General features: G+C 37.8%; 1 protein-coding gene across 1 annotated transcript in view; it reads left to right on the top strand.

The window, feature by feature from the left end:
* Positions 1 to 1,070: 1,070 nt before the first annotated feature.
* The window catches only part of AK5 (adenylate kinase 5), a 95,032-nt gene continuing 77,023 nt past the window's right edge, over positions 1,071 to 19,079 (top strand). The window contains exons 1-5 of the mRNA XM_048059040.2: positions 1,071 to 1,310; positions 3,011 to 3,197; positions 4,232 to 4,399; positions 10,370 to 10,539; positions 10,670 to 10,783. Coding sequence (XP_047914997.2) covers positions 1,251 to 1,310; positions 3,011 to 3,197; positions 4,232 to 4,399; positions 10,370 to 10,539; positions 10,670 to 10,783 — 699 coding nt within the window. The 5' untranslated portion in view covers positions 1,071 to 1,250. The remainder of the gene's footprint in view (positions 1,311 to 3,010; positions 3,198 to 4,231; positions 4,400 to 10,369; positions 10,540 to 10,669; positions 10,784 to 19,079) is intronic.

Raw genomic sequence — 19,079 nt, 5'->3', positions numbered from 1 at the left:
CAAATAAATCCACACACAAGACGAGAAGCTCCCTAAAAGGCTCCTGAGAAGATCTATCCAAAGGATGGGCAGGACAAGCTACAAGAAGCTCAGCTCGCAGTTATGTAACCTATTTCTGTAAGGGTGTGCATGAGTGAAACTACATGGATGTTGTGTTAGAAAAGCTCAGCATCAAACAAACAAACAAACAAGCAAACATCTAATTAGAACATCAGACTTGATGTAGAACAATTAAGCAACTGAAATAATCTACTCTGACTCCCAATATGCCACAGACTATTACAGGAGATATCCCCTTGATAGCACTCATCAGAGCACATCTAAAATCTGCTCCTGCATCCAGTTTGGGGCTCCCCAGAGGAAAGATGTTGGTAAATTGGAGTGAGGTTATGGACAGCCACAAAGGTGAGCAGGGAAGGGGGCACTTGCCCTCGAGGAGAGGCTGAGGGAACTGGGCTTGTTTAGCCTTAGAGGAGAGACAGCAGCAGCTCCCCAGTGCCTGTTGAGGTTACCACGAAGATGGAGCCAGGTGCTTCACAGTGGTGCAATGTCAAGAGACAAACTGAGGCAGGATAGGCTCTGCTGGAACGGGACGAAACCCTTGTTCATCACGAGACCAGCCAGGCACAGGTTGCCCAGACCGGCTGTGCAGTCTCCATCCTTGACGGTTTGCAGGATGAGACCGGACAAAGCCCCGAGTAGCCCGGTCTGGGAGCAGGAGGTCGGACCCCAAACCTCTTCGGGTCCCTTCCTGTGGACCAATCGCCACTCAGGGGTGATAGCAGCCCGTGGGCTCTCAACACCCAAAGCGTACAAAACACCCCGCTCTGAGGTGCCAGGAACCGCGTTACCCAGGGGAGCTGCCGCCAGCTCCCCTCATCCCCTCAGGGGGCTCACGGGGGGCACCCCCAGCGGCTGGCAGCCCGGCGGGCCCCCCCCCCCGCCCCCTCTCGGCCTCCTCCCCGCGGGCACCCCCAAACTTTCCCCGGCAGCCTGCGCCCGCCCTTCCTCCCCGCCTTTTTCATTTTTGGGGCGGGGGGGGGAAGGAAAAAAAATCCGTGCTCGCTCCGTGCGGCGGGGCCGGGGAGGCGGGCAGCCTGCCTCCCTCCTCCCCCCGAGCCCCGGCTCGCCCGCCCGCAGGAGCCTCGCTGAGGCTCCCGCATTGCACCGCCGGGCCGTGCCGGGCCGTGCCGGGCCGGGCTGTGCCGTGCCGGGCTCGGGGCTCGGCGCTGCCCCCCCGCGCCCCCGCTATGAGCGCCGGTGAGGCGAAGGAGTACCTGGCCCGCAGGGAGATCCCGCAGCTCTTCGAGGTGAGGCGGGGCAGGTCAGCGGGGAGGCAGCCGGGGGGGCTCGGGGGGATGCTCCGCACCGGGACCCCTCTGGCGGGGAGCGGGCTGGAGGGGGCCGCAAGGACGGGGCAGCCGGCCCGGGGCCGGTCCCGGCCCGGGGGGTGCCGTCCCCCCCTTTCCATCCGCCTTGGGAAGGAGCGAACTTGGGGGGCCGCAGGGCAGGGGGACCCCAGCCCGCTGCCGCCCTGCCCAGGAATTCAGGCGGCCGGCAGTTTGCAGGGTGTCTCGGGCTTTTCCTCGGGCTGGGAGAAATTTTTTTCTTAAAAAAAAAGCAAAACCCACAACTGTTCAGTGAGGTTTTGTTTGGCTTCCTACAAGTTACCTGCTGCTAATGGCTGGTAATTACTTCTTCCCCGTGCAATGTGGATTTTTTTTTCTTTTTTTTTTTTTTTTTTTCAGAATCAGCCATCCTTGCCTCTATATAAAACACACACACACGCATTTTCCCTGGTCTGTTCTGAAGCAAGACATTTTTCTATGCATGTCTGAAAATTACAGGGCACAGCCCATGCTAATGTTTTACTAGCACATCTAAGATGTGAATGGTTGAGCAGGAGATGCAGATAAAACTGTTTTTCTCTACAGGCGTAAGGCTCACGTTGGCAATTTTAAAAAATGGTGCACATCTGCAAAAATATCTGGCTAGTTGCTGTGGTCAGTTAAGTAATATCATAAGAACCTAGATGCATATAAATGATACCCTGTTTTATAAACACAAATCTGTGTAAGTAACAGTTATTGTATAAACTGTAGATAATAACAAATAACTGAGCAAATCCTCAATCAGAGCTCTTTATGTTTACGACTAGTATCAACTACAACCCTCCGTGTATTTGCACACAAATTAGGGAAAGCACAAAGGAACAGAAATCACCCTGACACATTTATTGTTAAGAGTAGGTTGGATGCAGTTGTCTCGTGGAGAGGTGAGATGATGACCTATGTATCACTTTGTCAAGGAAAATCAATTCCCATGCGTCAGAGGAGGGCCTGGCATTCCTTCTTCCACACACCCCATAATGTTCATTGGCAGAATGAGTGTAGAATTAATACTGGAGACAGGGATTTTCTAATGGCTAGGAATTTCTGCTCAGCTAAATCTGGAAGTGCCTGTGGACTTCGGGTTTGGTTTTTTTTTTTTTTTTTTTCCAGTGCTCATCAATATGGTATTTGAGCATTTCTCATGATTTTTAGAATCTTTTTTTTTCGTTATTTGTGAAAGTGTTGGCTCAACAATACAGATAAAATACCTGTGACTTCACCTGTCTTTAAGGAAAAGATACATGTTAGTATTTTAGTAGGCTACACAGTGTGTGCAACTTTTGGGGCTTATCTAGCTCATGTACTGCTGTGCATACAGTTGCCAGTGGTAGGTCTAAGAAAATGTAAGGAACTTTTATACTATTTTCAGTTGTTATTCTTATGCAAGCAGACAAGTATAAAGACATAGCCACAAGCACGCTTGTTCTGAACCATTTTTGTGACACCAGCGAGTTCAAATCTTGTTATTTTGCAGACCTTGCTCTCATCCTTGAATAGGATAGTTTGAGAATACAAGGAAAACGGGAATGCTCTGTGTAAGGTCAAAAATTCAAAATAGAAGTGCTCATTTTTTCCTGCCATCTATCATTGCAGTGTGTATGTCCGATTTTACATTGCAGAGTCTGTTGAATGGATTAATGTGTTACAAACCTGATGACCCCATTGAATATTTGGAAAGCTGCTTGCAGAAGGTGAAAGAGCTTGGAGGGGCAGAAAAAGTAAAATGGGACACTTTTGTCAGCCCAGAAAAGAAGACTCTGCCTCCACTCAATGGAGGACAATCCAGGAGATCTTTTTTCAGAAATGGTAAGGTATTAACTATGAACACACTTATATTTCCTGTACTATGGAAGATTTAACATCCTCTACTGAGCTATTTTTTACTCACTTCCATAGCAGATCAAGCCTCATTCTGATCTTCCTTTGGCGAAGGATTAAGTATTCTGTTTGCTTGGGTTTTCACATTTGGTTTTCTCTCCTCCCATAATGGATTCTGTGCAAGAGAGAAAGTTGTGATCATTTTGCAGCCTGATGAAGGATGTTTGCTGTGTAAATATTTAACACATTAGTGGAGAGATTTCTTGTATCCTACTTAAAATATTTGTAAAGATGGGGGCAAAGCCGACAATACATTTGGCTTACATTTTTGGTTGGTCCTTATGGGTGTGTATGGGTGGGAAGTTAGTGTACATACTAACGTCCTTGGATTTACGCTGTTATTTTTTTTCTGTTGAAGCTATATGCTAATTTACTAAATATGATGGAAATGATAAATTCTTAGAAAAAGGTGTTTCTCATAAAACCTAAGCAAATGTCATACCAATACCTGTAATTATTTTATTTGTAATGTTAACAAGGAATAATGAGCTTATCTTTCAGTTTCCATAGTTATTCTTCCTTGCCATCCAGCAGTTCATTAAACTAATTAGCAAGAATACTACTCTATCTCTATGTACAACATGTATCACCAGAGGAGTTCTGCCTGACAGTACAGGCTGTCTGCACAATACCAGGTTTTTCTTCTCACAGGCTACTGCCAAACTCTGGGTGCTATGAGCAGATTTTCACAGCAAAGCTGAAGTGCTTATAAATTTAAAGAAACACCCAAGAGAACTGACTCCTAATGGTTCCAATTTAATAAATCAGCTAAATAGAGGCAAGGAATAATTAATACAGTAATAGTGAGCACGCTGTAAAATTAGGAGATATTATATTTTTTATTACAGAAAAGCTAGCCTTTATGCCTTTTACTTACTACATTTATTTAAATCTGTGTAAAGAATAGGTTTTCAGCTTTCTGTATGTTTCCACAATTCCCAGTTTATCTTACTGTTTTACAGTGATGCCTGACAATTCCAACTTCCCATACCGACGGTATGACCGACTCCCTCCAATCCATCAGTTTTCTATAGAAAGTGACACTGACCTTTCTGAAACTGCTGAGCTAATAGAGGAGTATGATGTGTTTGATCCTGCAAGACCGCGACCAAAAATTATCCTTGTCATAGGTATGAAAGCAGACTCAATTTGACAAGATTTTATATTTGTTACTTCATCTAATATTCGGTCCTGCAAATACATCGGATGCTTATATGTATTTAAATGCATTTTTTGTCTACCTTAGCAAGTGGTGCAGCCTGATTAGTGTATCAGAAAGTGAAATTGTTAGTGCTGAGGACACAACATCCCAAGTGTTAGCATTTTAATGGAGTTAGAGGGAGCATCTGCAGTCATATTCTGTAGGTTGAATCCCCATTAGTGGTTGGAGTGCTCACGCTTTTGGAGCACATCTACCAGTACAATTTAACCTAAAATGAACTCAGCTCACCCATTTTGTGACAGGTCCACCATGTGAACCAAAGTGCTCTTCCAAAGGGTCCTCTGGATCGGAACTGAAGCACTTAAGGTAGATGTAACCAAAGCTGCTCACAAAAAAAAGGATATTTAAAAACATTGGATAAGCCCACTCAAAAAGGTGATAGGGAGCAATTGTCCTCTATATTTAGAACCTTGAAAACAGATCGGTACATCCAGCTGGGGTGAACGTATACTCTCACTTGTAATTAATCCCTAGATCTATTTGGTGAGTGAATCTTGTGCCATCTTCAGGGAGAGTGAGCCATCAGTTATCATTAGTTAATTGTGCTCTCTCCCCAGGTTATCTCTAGTGTGCTGTTTAGTGTACTTTCTAAGCAACTCGTCTTTTCCAGCCTTGGACCAGCATTCTGTTTATTAAGAGATAGCTGCAGTTTAAGGCTAAATCAATGCTTTCTTCTTTTTCTGAATTTTGATTGTAATCTGGGATGGTTGTCTTTCCAGATTCTACATTGAGGCTTAATGCCTGATTCTCTGCACTGTTTAAATAGTTACAACACAGGTGTCAGGTGACAAGAATCTCTTTTTTTTTTTGCCTACAAAGCCTTATTTATTTTAGAGAGAGAGATTTTCTCCATAACAGAGAATAGTATGTAATATAGTAAAAGAAAATAGAAATGTCTTCTCTGTGCTATACAGTGGGATCTCTAAGAACAGCGTGTGCTCTGCAAACAGCAGTTCTTGGAAATATGATATTAATATATTAAAAACAGAAAAACAAGCATTTTTCTATATATTTGTGGTATGCCAAAAGAATTGCTTAAGCATTTTGTCTTGATCTTTTGTTTCTGAATTACAATTCTCTCCATGCAAATCTCTCCATGCACCATTGAACTATAGTTTGCATTAGATGGGGAAAGAACACATGCCTTTCTTTCATCTTAACTAATTAGCTAGCCTTCCTTTTCACAGAGGAGAAAAACTGGCTCCTTTTCAGTCACCACAGAAGCCTCTTATGCATTGAGATCTGTGTAGCTGTATTGCAGTAGAGTGATGAATGAAGATTTGATCTAGGTGAAAGAAAGAGAGATTGGCTTTCAGCTCTGGAACTGAGCACAGGAGTATTTGAAGTGAAATCCTTGAACACCAGCATATAGTGAACAGAGCATGGATTTTACAAAGCTTTTCTTTTCCCCCATTTATATAGGGAACATTGTAAACATCCCACAAAAGCTATTTCAGGTTTATTTTACAACTGAGTTTCTCTGAATCTGTCTACTGTAGTGTGATCTGATAGAAACACAAATCAATATGAAGCTTGACAGCTATTGTCCAATTTTGTACAATATCAAGAAAATTTCATCCAAATTCAACTTTCTATTGAGAAAGCACGTAAAAACAGATTGGAAGTATAAAAGAGTAACTAATATACTAAATAAAAGAGAGATAATGAAAAAAGTGAACTATTAATTTCAAGAAACAAAAATTGTACACAAAAAAATGTATTGCATACTTTTCAGTTTGCATAAAATGCCAGCTAAGCATTCAGTTAAGAAAGTAGATATGTCTAACTGGCCATAATTCACCATACTGCCTAACTAGGACGATACTAGTCCCATTCACTGTTGGAGATTGCAATGAACAGAAGTTAAAAAACTGTCTTCTGCTTCACGTATTTCTGAACTTTAATAATACACCAGCCCAAGATCTCGTTAATGCTTCCATAAAGGTTTTTACAACCTCCTTGCTTTATGAAATTTATCATCCATATAATGAACCAAGTAGCTTCAAGGCAAAAAGTAACTCAAAAGTGTGGGATTGGTTTTTGTTCTTTTTCTGCGTTTGCAGAGAAGTCTTCTGATGAAATGTAAAGCTGCAAAGTGAGTATGTGACTGGATTTTAGAAAAATCATATGGAATCAGCCAGGATGGCACACATCTGAATCAATGGAAAATTAAGTTTCTAAGACATTATAACACTAGGAAACTACATTGCATTTGAAAAATGTGCTTCCTGACATACTTCAACAAATGCATTTATACTATTGATACAGCCTGAATACAAAGATCTTATAAAATGAATTACCTCACATCACTAGCTCCATTCTGCAATATGTTTTTAAACTGCACTTAATGAAAAATATCCTTTTATAAGCAAAATGTAAAGGATAGATCAAAGACTGAACTGTCAGTAGTCAGCTGACCCTTTTATTTCTTAAATCCAGTCCACAGCTAGATTTTAAAATCACATATCTTTTCAGAAATCTTATTATTACACAAACTGAACTGGAATTTACAATTTAAGCGAAGTCAAAAGTTTGAACTTCCACTGACAAAACTAAATTAAAACAACTGCTTTAGTAAAACTTTTGGGGCACAAAAACCATCACTTAAAAACACTTAGAAAACATAATTTTAGATGCAGTGAATGTTCCTTAGTCTAGACATGTACGAAATACTTAAAATAATTGTCATGCTCTTCCTGAATAATGTATAATCTCAGAATAAGTGAAAAGAATGAAAAACAAAAGTGATTTGATTTTCCTTTCTAGTGAACAGTTTCTCAGTATAATTTATCAGAGTCAAAAATGAATACAGAGTTCAATAAATTGTAATGACTTACTGTGGGATGTAGTTTTGTCCTATCACTTTCCTCTTTTTTTATTACCTGAATTCAGCATTAGATCGTAAATGGATAATCCCAGTTTATTATAAAGGGACATTTTTTGGATTGAGAAAAACACAATATATGAGAAGTTTATGAACACTGAAGCAAATATTTTCCTTTTTTTATGCTTGCAAATCTAAATTGAATGAACGAAGTGCTGATCTATGCCTTTTTTTTTCTGCTTCTCTTTAATGGCAAAGGCAAGATCTCCTTTTCTTCTTCAGAAATGAAGTCTACCTACTTGGTTTCAAAAAGTTTTACTGATTTTTTTTCAGCTATTTTAGGCTTTTACAGAGACAGATGCTTTTTTCGAGAAACAGTTCTGTTTTTCTGGCACCTCTTGTATCTCTACTGAAATACACGCACTATTTTCCTTGTTTTCAAATTTTCTACCATTTCTAATTTTCTACTTATGAGCTATATATATTTTGCATCTTTATTGTTTCTATAGTGCAGGATAGTTTGTTTCAAACTGGTCTTGCATCTCCAGGGAAATAAACTGAATTTCCATCCTTGAAAGGAAGTTTTATATCTGCAAGAATTAAGCACAGCATTGGCTCTGGTATGTTTTATAAACCCTTTGCTTTGAAGCATAGTCACAACCTACTGCTCCTTTTATCCAGTAGTACTATTGCCAATAAATAAAGCCACATAAATACACAGAAATAAATGTTAACCGTGTAAACACACACAAATACTATAAAATACAAATTAAGTTATGCTCACTAGATTGCAATATGTGGCTTTATGCATATAGAAGGCTGCTTATGGCAACCTTTAGACAGTGAGTAGACATTCCTGTATTTAGTAGTAATCATACTTTTACACCTGGCAAAATCTATTCCATGCACACCAGCAGCAATCATCTGGCAATTAGCAGCACTTCTTTGTGCTCTTGTTTTCATCTACTTAAGAAAAATCGCACTGGAAATCAATTACTGCAAACCCACTATCATCCCAAATTACTGAGAGCCTGTAATAAACCATAAAAGACATAGAATTATCTTGTTTGAAAATTTGTATCAGGTACGTTTTTGATGTAGGAGTGAAACAGAACAAAAGGTTTGCTGAAATGTGTTTGTCGTGGGGAAGGCTGGGTGTGCCATCAGAGGGAGAGCCAAAGCAGAATTGCTTTGTAGGCACTTCAGTGGAGGAGGTGATTCCTGGTATAACAGATGCTTGCAGATCTACAAAAGGGAAGCATCCTTTATTCTAATGAAGAGGATAGCTGAAAAAAATAAGTCCATCTAGGTCACCTAGAAGACTTGACATTCAAGAATAGCTGTAAAGGCTAACACAATCTGCCAAAAGAAGAGAGAAAGTTTGTGCCTTGTTAGGGACAAACAGCAAGTGAACTCGGTGAGGGAAAAGTATTTTTCTGCTGGAGTGTTACTGCACAGAGATAAGACAATTTTTCTTTCACATCTTTGATTGTGTGTTTTATGAACATCGGTAATTACATTGTCAAGTTGGATGTACAGATGCTTATATTTGTATTTATTTTAACCTGGCTTGATTTAAGCATTATTTATTTAATTGGGTAATGATAAAGCATTCGCTACCCAAGGGTGTAACTAAACTGTAGGCTGGGTTAAGGCTTAAGTAACACCTTAACAATATCCACGTTTCCCTGCCCATCCTCATCAGGTGGGTCCTGATCTGAGTTGCAAGGGCAAGGCAGAGAGTTACCAGGGTCAGGGGGACAGAAGAGCTGCTAGTGGCTGCTGGTTTCGCTGAAAGCTCTCTGGCATGTAATGCTGGGGTACAGGTTTGAGCCTGGTTACACATAACCATGTAGGAAGAAATACTGTAAAGTTATTCTGCCGTCAAATCTGTATTAATTACATAAAAAGCTACTTATGGGAATGAAGCAGATAACAAAGGAAAGAGTTGTATTATTACTAACAGGCAGCTCATTGTATCTATATTTACTTTCACTGCATTGCTCTATTTTTTAAAGTTCACAGGAAATGTATACTATATTTTTAATTAGACTAATTCTTTGTCTGTTGAAATAAAATTCCAACTAGTTAGTGTCAGGAATTAATACCAAAACATGTGTTTTGTTTTTGCTTTGTTATGCTATTCAGTAAAACACACCTTTCTATACATAAATATTTATTCTATCAAAATCATTCCCTATTTCGACATACTGGATTCTAGTTCCCCTGTTCTTCACATCATAACATGTCCTCTTAGTTCAGACCTGTTCTGATTTTTTTATACATGCATTCCTGCTTCTGCTGTCCAGCCAACCTTCACTTCAGCATTCCCTGGTATCTAGTGTGGCTGTTTTCTGTGATTTTGATTCTAATTCTGCCTGTGCTAAATTCCAGGGTCTCTGTATTTTTCAGGTTGTCCAGCAAGCTGAACCCAGCAAATTGCTTCTCTGTGAGATGCTTCAAGCATCAATACCAGAAGTATGCACAGTTCAGTAAAAATCAATGTACCAAATCTCTATGGAAACACCTCTGCTGATTATTTAATATTTTTCTGTATTTTACAATTAGAGAACCTCAGAAACTCATGCAAACATATTTAAGAAATTTTATTAGATCCATTTTGTGAATGGTCCATTGATTTCACTGACTTATTTCACCAGGTGTGATTCTGTCATGAATAAACACTTCAGACAATTTGACTCTACCTTTGGATTCAAAGAGTTCAAGAGGAGACCAGTTCACTTGTGTCTCCTTCTACTACAAATCAAAAAAAAAACTCCCTTGCAGAAATAGCTTTAGAATGAAGTCAAGCCCAAAAGAGATTTTTTATTTTTTTTTCATTAGCAGATTTGTATTCTTTCTTTACTTGTAAAAACTGTTACCTTTATGATCAGGTAGATAAGACCAATTTCTAATGATTAGTAACAAATCATGCAATGGCAAGATTTATCCTGATAATGGTTTGAAGATCGGTGCTGATAACAGAGATTTCACATATGACTGGGTACCTCAGATGAGAGTTTAATCTAATGTTTTGCTTATACTTAACAATAGGTGGCCCAGGAAGTGGTAAAGGAACACAGAGTTTGAAAATAGCAGAACGCTATGGATTTAACTACATATCAGTTGGTGAATTGTTAAGGAAGAAGATCCACAGCACAAGCAGCAATAGAAAATGGAGTCTAATTGCCAAAATAATTACGACTGGAGAACTAGCCCCTCAGGTACAGCAAAGTTAAGCCTATCCTGTGTTAATGTTTACTTTCTAAGGATTTGTACATGCTGTATTAATGTGCACCAACAAGAAAACCTTCTTTACAATCCTGAATAAATAACTTCTTTTCTATGTGAAAGGAAACAACTATAACTGAGATCAAGCAGAGATTAATGCAGATCCCTGATGAAGAAGGTATAGTGATCGATGGATTTCCCAGAGATGTTGCCCAGGCAATCTCCTTTGAGGACCAAGTAAGAGTTTGGTTTTATTCTTATAATTACTTATGTATCTCTGTAACAGCTAAGCTTCTTGAAATTAACAGGCAGATTCCAAGAAATATGCTATTTCTAACTGAGCATTGCTCTTTAAATGTTTGCAAATACCTTATTACAGACTGACAAAAGGTTCTTCTTTTGGTTTATGTTATCGAGTGTGAAACCAGAGTATTTTGTAAAAAGGCAGTGTGATAGTATAACCAATGATCCAAGTCTCCTGTCTCAGTAATTAAAATCCTCCCAAGGTGAAGAAGAAAATTACATGAATTCTAACAATACTTTTCATTTATTAGTTATTTAGAAAGGAGGAAAACATTATATTCCACATCTATTTGTTCAATTTACTGTACATTAAGAGAAATGTACTTAAATCAATGCATATCTTCACAATGAATTTAGTCTCAAGTTTATTATAGTGCATTGAAAAAATGGGAATAAAATAAGAGTTAAAATTGCCTGTTTTGCAAGTTTTTCTAAACCATAAATGCACTTTTTATTTTTAGGTCATTTTGGTTATTATAAATTGTAGTTCTAAGATATAGTCAGCTAAAACTGTATTTCTGAGTTCTATTCAGATGTTGTTTTCCTGTGTATATTTTAAACTCATCTAAAAATACTTTATTTCAGTGGAAAAACAAACAGATTACATAATTTTCTTACCGAGCACCGTTAACGTAATGGCTGTGGTCACAAGTAAAGGTTGCAGTTTCAGTGCTGAATTTTCAAGCAGAGCATTTCAAAGTACTTCCCAATCACTAGCATACTGCTGTTTCTGTACTTTGAATTCTAAGTGGCATTGCCAAGGCAGAACTAACAAAAGAAAGCAGCTAATGAGGCATTTCATTAATGTGCTTTTATAAGGTATTCTGGGCAAAATTTAGAAGACCGAGTTGAGGAAATTAAAGGAAACAGACAAAAGAGTTATTATAGAAAAGAGCCAATGACTGCCAGTTATATCTCCTTGTAATTAACAAAAGGAAAGATTAACTATTTTATAAACGAAACAGAGAGCAGGAATTTAGGCTTAATGGTCATTTCCTTGTCTCATTTTTATCTCCAGTATATTTTGTGATAGCATGACTTAAGAGCATTTCTTGGTGTTCTAATTTTGCACTTACGTTGTGGTTGACGAAAGAATGGGGGATGTAAGAGTGGAAAAACTGACGGGAGCTAAATTATGACATGCTTCAAGTTAGCAGATTCTCCCTCCACAATGGAAAACCAGTTAAAAAACATTTGAGCACCCATCATAGGATCCATTACTAATGCAACTAAGAAGCAGAGATGAGGAGGTAGTAGAAGAATCTCTTGCAAAGCACACTGTGGAAGACGAGAAAGATTAACACTATGTTTCATATATGGTTGAGCCCTCCCATTGCATCATTCAAATATGCTTTTCTAGTATTTCCAAATTTAATATGAAAGATTCCACTCTGCCAGTTTGGTTAGCCCTTGTTCACTGTATAAAACTGCATGAAAAAAAGACTGATAGAAAGATGGATGATAGATATTCTGACTTGGGCTCCTTTTTAGTATGTTCCATTTCAAGGATGCTGTAGATTGGTCTTACTTTTCCAGAGAAGAGAGAATGGATTTAGTCATTTTAGACTTGACTATATTCTCAGTTTGTTCATTTTTAGTCTAATGGGATTTGCTAAATCTTCCTCCTCAAGGCCTGGTTCTGCCTGAAAGATAGATGACTATTTGAGTCCTTCAAAAAAAAAAAAAATTGCACAGCACTTCATATAGGGCCACCTTTCAATCTTATCTGCTCTGAAATGAATATGGGGAGGGAAAGGAACCATAGAGCTTTTATGTGAGCACAGGAACGAAAATTTGGTCTGTTTAGGCAACCCTCCCTCTTTCACCTATCCTTGCAGCTGACCTCTTATATGAGCATATCTAAGGCCATGGAAGTAAATGCAGAAAAAGGATGTATGTATTTCAACGTACAACACCTTTTTAATCCAGTATTTCATGTTAGCTTTATATTTTACAGAAATAAAATGCTTGCTGTTTCTTTAAAATCCTGTTTAGTAAGCCATAATACTACTTACACGACAATGTCTTGTAATAAGGCAAGGGAACTATCAGCAGATGTGGTACTTGTCTTCCCTCACAGGATGAGGCTGACAGTAATCCATGGCATGTCAGATTATTTACATTAAACATGCTAGTATTTCTGAGCAACACAGAGATCCCTCAATGGGAAGTGCAATTGAGTTGTGGTGAATTCATTGATTAACTGTTGTGATAATTTGTGTAGGTCTGCAATTAAAGATGCTGTGTGTGTTTTCCACAGTTTAGAAATGCTATAGCTTTCTTGCTAGCAGTGTGTAGAAGCCATTCATAATTTATAATGAGGAAGGAACAGAATTGGTCTCATTAGACAAAAGTGACAAAATGAGAAATAATTAGTTGAAATTTCAGCAAAGAAAATTTTGATTAAATAGTAAGACACTTTTTTAATTAGAAGACCTATTAAGCAATGGGACATCCTTCCGAAGAAAATGGTGAAATCCCACAAAATGCAAATAGTCAAATCACATTATTCAGTAATTAGTATGCCTTATTCTTACAAAGACATCCCCTGTAGAATACTGAAATGTGTTGATAAAAAGTTGTGAATAAAAATTTATTTTTATTATTGTTATCATCAGTTTTGACACAGACGCATACTTATTTTATGAAGGTCTCTTTAAGACCTTTGCATGCTTATGTACCTGAAAACAGCAGATATGTTTGTATGACACAAGCCATTTTAAAGGTTACATTTAGGGGAACTGTCAAAAGATACACAGATAGATGACGTAGGAGTTACTACTGATTTAACTTTTTTCCCTCATTGCATGATCCCTTTGCAGCTAATTGTTTTGATTACAAGGGTTCTAAAATGAAATTGTATCCTTTAGAACAGTGATTTTACATTATTATTTGTTCTGTAAAGCAGCCTGAACACTTTTGGAATTTATGATGTACATTAAAATAATGAAGGTAAATTAGTATATGGTTAAAGAGAGTACGTTTGCCTTCTCAGTTCTTTTGGCCATATAGGAAATAGAGTAGCTGTCAGTGGGAGGAATGAGCAGCAGGGACAAGGGTGACTATTCGCTTATTCTTTCTCATTTGAGTATGTTGGGATGTGTATTCATCAGTAATCCTATGAAAGCTTGAAATAAGCAAAGAAGTATTCTTTTACAAGTATCATTTTCCACTGTATAGCCTTTCTCCTTTGCCCTTGTTTACACAGACAGAAAAGATCTCCAAGAATATATGCAACAATACCAAAAATAAATTGTAGGGGAGAATGTGAAGGACAAGTTACTGCACTACATGGAACTAGAGACGAGTAATACAAGATACTGAGAGAGTAGCTAAGGCTCAAACAGAGACTGAACAAATGTAATGAGCATAGAAGGTCTATAAACAAAGCAGGCTGCCAAAACCTAACATAATTATCATTCAAGAGAGCACGTCTGGTCTTTATTAATCATAAGAAGTTTATATTGTTATGTTACCCGTATGTTGTTCCATATATTTGGGATCTAAGCCACACTGTCTCCCCATTTTCCACCAACGCATGTTGTGGACAGTGGATGCTAAAGAACTGAAAGGCAAAACATGAAGGGCATAACATCCAACTTGCTCCTGAGCACTACAATTCCTTGAACTCTATTTACCAAACTGTTTTGTATATATTATTACATTGATTTCACGAGTAAGAACTGTGCTGAGTTACTGTGAAGATAAACTAATTTATATTGGAAATGGCTCACCATATTAATAGCGAGCGGAAAAGAGGAAGGTCAGCTAAGGTGCCTGGTTTCTTTTGCAAGCACACAGAGTCTGACTGTGCTGGGTCTGCAGACATCTTTAACAGAAACTATTTATGCTCAAATAATTCCTTCAGTTTTATGGCTAACAGCTGTTATTGAGACCTGACATTATTTGAGCTTTCGTTATCTCTTTTTTTTCTGAAAAAGTTAAATGAAAACTTATATGTCTGAACTCTAGTTACAATACTTGTCCTATATAATATCTAGTACAAAAATACACGATGATAAAGAATTCTTATTGAACTTCACTCGTAATTGCTATTGGTACTACCAGCACATTTTTATCCTGTTAACTAATCCAAAAGCTAAACTTTTCTCTGGGAAAAATGTTATTTTTAGATAAATGAGTCAAAGCGAACCAACTTATGCTAACATTCCCAAACATACATATAGTTAAAAGATTATGATTCCTTTCTTATTATGTTGCCAGGCTCCCATTTGGCCAGTCAGTACTCCAAGTGTTGCTAGGCAGAACTGTATTAAAAACACATCACATCCCAACGACTAAAGTGCCTAGGATAAACCAACCTATCATTTGCAATACTCACAGAAACACAGTATTTCTCTTCCTGCTCGGATCTAGAAACCAGAAGGAACAAACACTGCTTCCAAGCAATAATGTCAATCTGCAGTAAGTGGATGAAAAGCACTTTACACATCTGAGGAATTTTACATTTGAATTCAAGCATTATTTTTTCTATTTTATTGATTTATTTTTTTTTTTTTTTTACTATCACTGTTCCTATCATTCATTTATTTCAAGCAGGAAAGAAGTCTTCAGATGTCATCAGTGATGTTTTCAGATTTTCAGCAGTGCTTAGCAGCCAGCAACAGCTCTGCCATACTTATACCAGTTTCATTTCTTAATGGTCACTTACTCCTTTCAGCCTGTGAGACCTCATAGCCATGAGTATTGGAGAAGTTACCTAATTTTCTGTGAAATTCTTATCTGAGTCGAAAGCCAAGCCTGTATTTTTTTCTTTTAATTATACCTTCAAAGACTGAAGGATTTGGACTCGATGATCCTTGTGGGTCCCTTCCAACTCAAGATATTCTATGATTCTGTGAATATATAACATATAACTTCTCTCACTGAAAGTCTTGGATTCTTGTCAGATTTTAATTCTTGCCAGAATTTGAATCTCCCGTTTCTTACTTCCAGAAAGCAGAGTCAATACTGCTAACATTTATGATAGTGGTACTGTTCATAAAACCTTGAAGTCACACAATTATGAGAATCTCAGCTCTCACTTTAAAACAAAGTTTCAACTGCTCATGGTTATGAAGAAAAAAATGAAAACATGAATTTTAATGGCTTAAAAGCAAACAGAACTTACACTTTATGTATTTGTTTTAAATACCTGATAATTGCTGGATTTTGATCATTTTAAAATTTCTTCTGATTGGTAGTAGTTCTGATTTAATACTTTTTTATTTATTTATCTTTTCAGTTTGAGCCTAGACATATAGCAACCCTAAAGCAGACACTTCTAAGGTATCCATTATCTCAACTGAGTGCAAATACTAGAAAGGTGTTTAGATTCCAAGCACACTTTCGAAAATGCCAAGGAGAAAATGGTTTACTTACCATTAACCTGTCAGCTTGAAATTCAGCAAGTCACCTACGGTACCAGCATGCTCAAGCATGCTAAATCTCTTCCTCTCTGGTAGCACTGTAATGAAATGTCTCCGACTGGTGTATTGAACTCAAATGACTTGTGAAGAAGAAACGGCAGTTTGACTTTGTGTGTAATCTCTCACATGGTGATAAGTTTCTCTTGTCCCAGGAGAAACAATTTCTCACTTCAGTATTTACCAGTTAATTTCAATTACTGCTTTGTGGATTTTTTGTTTGTTTTTTTTCCATTTTCAGTCATTCATGCATAAATTTCCTTCTGATTTCAGTAATTTCTTCACCACCATTAACACCATTCATTTCAGTAGAATAAGTAAATCGAGATGAAGTTTGCTTAAAATATATTAATTGTGAGGTTTATTAACAGTGAAATGAAATGGGGAACAGGTAGAATTAATGAATACTCATTAATGAATATCATTTAATTCCTTGATAAACAGAAAATATTTTTGTAGAAATTATCTTAGAAATATTTTTGTGTTATATGGCCTTGGTGACAAGGCTATATTTGAAGATGTAAAATGTTAATTTAAATAACTGTAGTAAATTTTGTCTGTTTAAAATTTCCTTAAGAATATTCATAAACGTGCTACATGTACAAAGAATAACTAGTTCATCTCAGCTGTGATTCAAGTTAACTTTTTAACTCCCAGATATATTCCTTATGGAAATTACTGTGTAAAATAATTGTGCTGAAGTAAAACAGGCTGTGTAGAAGGGACAGTATAGGATGTTGGGAAGAGCCGACTTCTCCTCTCACAGCGTCAGGAAAGTAGCACTATTCCTCCAAGTCTGATACCTAAACCTCCAAGCAGAAATGATGCCTGCTCAGTCCTCTCGAAAGCTTGACATAGGTGTTTGTGGCCAACACACCTATGGCAGTCCAACTGCCAAGCTCATGCTCAGCAAAGAGCTTCTCAGAGAAAATCTGCTTTGTCACTGGTCAAGAACGTGAGCTCCAGAACAACTAATGAAAGGAATGAAACCCTTCTCTTAATTGCCTGAAGGGGAAAGAATCTGTCCTTTGCAATAGGCTTTTGTTCCAGTAAAGATGTTTTTTCCGCATCATCGTCTTTACGTCTTCTTCATTTCAGTCTTTCTTCAATTTCTATCTCCCTTCCTCCAAATTTCCAGTCTGTTGTCCCAGGCTGATAAGCCTCACAGGTATAGTCTGTGATAATGGATATATGTACCCAGTCATATGTACCCAGTCTGTACGAGGGGTAGGAGTGTACCATAACAGCAGGCTGCATTGCTGTGTTTCCTTTCATTCATTCTCTTTGGCCCTGTGAGCTTTAAATTGCTTTCTTAAAGTCAAGCCTGAACAGGAAGCCTTGTAGAATGGTCTTATCATTATCTGTTTTACCTCCTGGTAGCTAAAAAACTCTTGGGGAAAGCAAGCAATGGTTCAAATTTCTGCTGGGTAAAATCGCATGTTTGCTATTTTTCTGGGTAAAGGTTCTTCCCTACTAGCCAAATGAGAGCTCATCCATTGTTGGTCCTTACCTCTCAGGAAGGGACCTAATATTCTGTATTCAGAAAGGATTAAGATGCCTGCTGAGCAGTTCTGAACCTGGGATCTACTTAGACTTTTCTTTGTAGCACTTACACTAGTATTTACAGCTAGGGATTCCTCTTGGTTAGCTTTCTTACACAGGGGAAATACTGCATTAGTCCTTCCTAAAGGCATCTGACTCTTAATCAATTACTAGAGGGCCTAATCACCTAGTCTGGGCAATTTGCTGTGAGCTTATTGTCAGGCAGTGTGAGTATGGTTCAGAAGCACTTACCAGAAAAAATCCTATTTTCAGGATTCATTCTTTGACAATACACTACACGATTTTGGTCTTATAAAACAAGAAAAAAAATAAACTATTAAAACAGTATAGTAACCCAGCAGAGATGGAATTATAAAAATCAAATCAGTAATTACAAGGGAGAGTGCCCTTACAATGGACATAAACTAACTTGCTGGTAACCTTTACCAATTGGAATAAAATGCACTGTTGAATTAATGTTGATTGTTCATGAACTGTCAGTTAAGTTTTCTCATGAGTATCTAATAGAACATACCAGGAATTAAGAAACAAAGCATGTTCATCTTTTGCCTAATGAGGAATAACGACAGAGAGCGTAATCATCTAATTTATAGCAAACAACCACTCTACTCTCAGTAATAAGAGGAGATGTAGAACATATCCCCAGAGAGACAAGCATCTTTCTACTTACACTGCTTTACATCAGTAACACCACTTGAATGGACTTAAGCACTGACTTGAATGGAATTACTCTTTGTACTGCTTTAGGAAGGAGATTTAGACCCACAGAGAGTAAGTTTTACTTACTAGTAAATACCATTCTAAAAGAATGAGAGGATTGAACATTTCCTACCCACCAGTGTTATTTTAAGTTGATGCCATATGTTTTTTGTCTCAGTTAAATTTCAGAAAGTTGTGAAAAACCAGAAACCTACCTGTTCCCATTAGCCAAGATTTTCCCTTCTGCCAAATCCCAATTAGTAAGTGGTTAAATTTGGTTCCCTTGGATGTGAATAAGACCCCCTACCTTCAACATAACATAAGCATGTTAAGAAAAATCAGCATGAAGGAATCCAGTTCTATCTGCGCTGGTTCCATACACAGAGAACCATTTCTATAAGCCAAGTCTAAGAAAAAAGCAGTTCCTAGTCATTAAAATCAACAACAGTTAATTCTGAGTTTAAAAAAATAAAATAAAATCTTGTTTTCAGATAAGTCATAAAAAAATCATTTCCATCACCAGAAAAAAAGCAACTTGTACT

This window comes from Anser cygnoides, chromosome 8 (assembly GCF_040182565.1).
Source record: "Anser cygnoides isolate HZ-2024a breed goose chromosome 8, Taihu_goose_T2T_genome, whole genome shotgun sequence".
Taxonomy (NCBI): Eukaryota; Metazoa; Chordata; class Aves; order Anseriformes; family Anatidae; genus Anser; species Anser cygnoides.
Note: the sequence above shows the minus strand (reverse complement) of the source record. Positions and strands in the feature narration are given on the sequence as shown.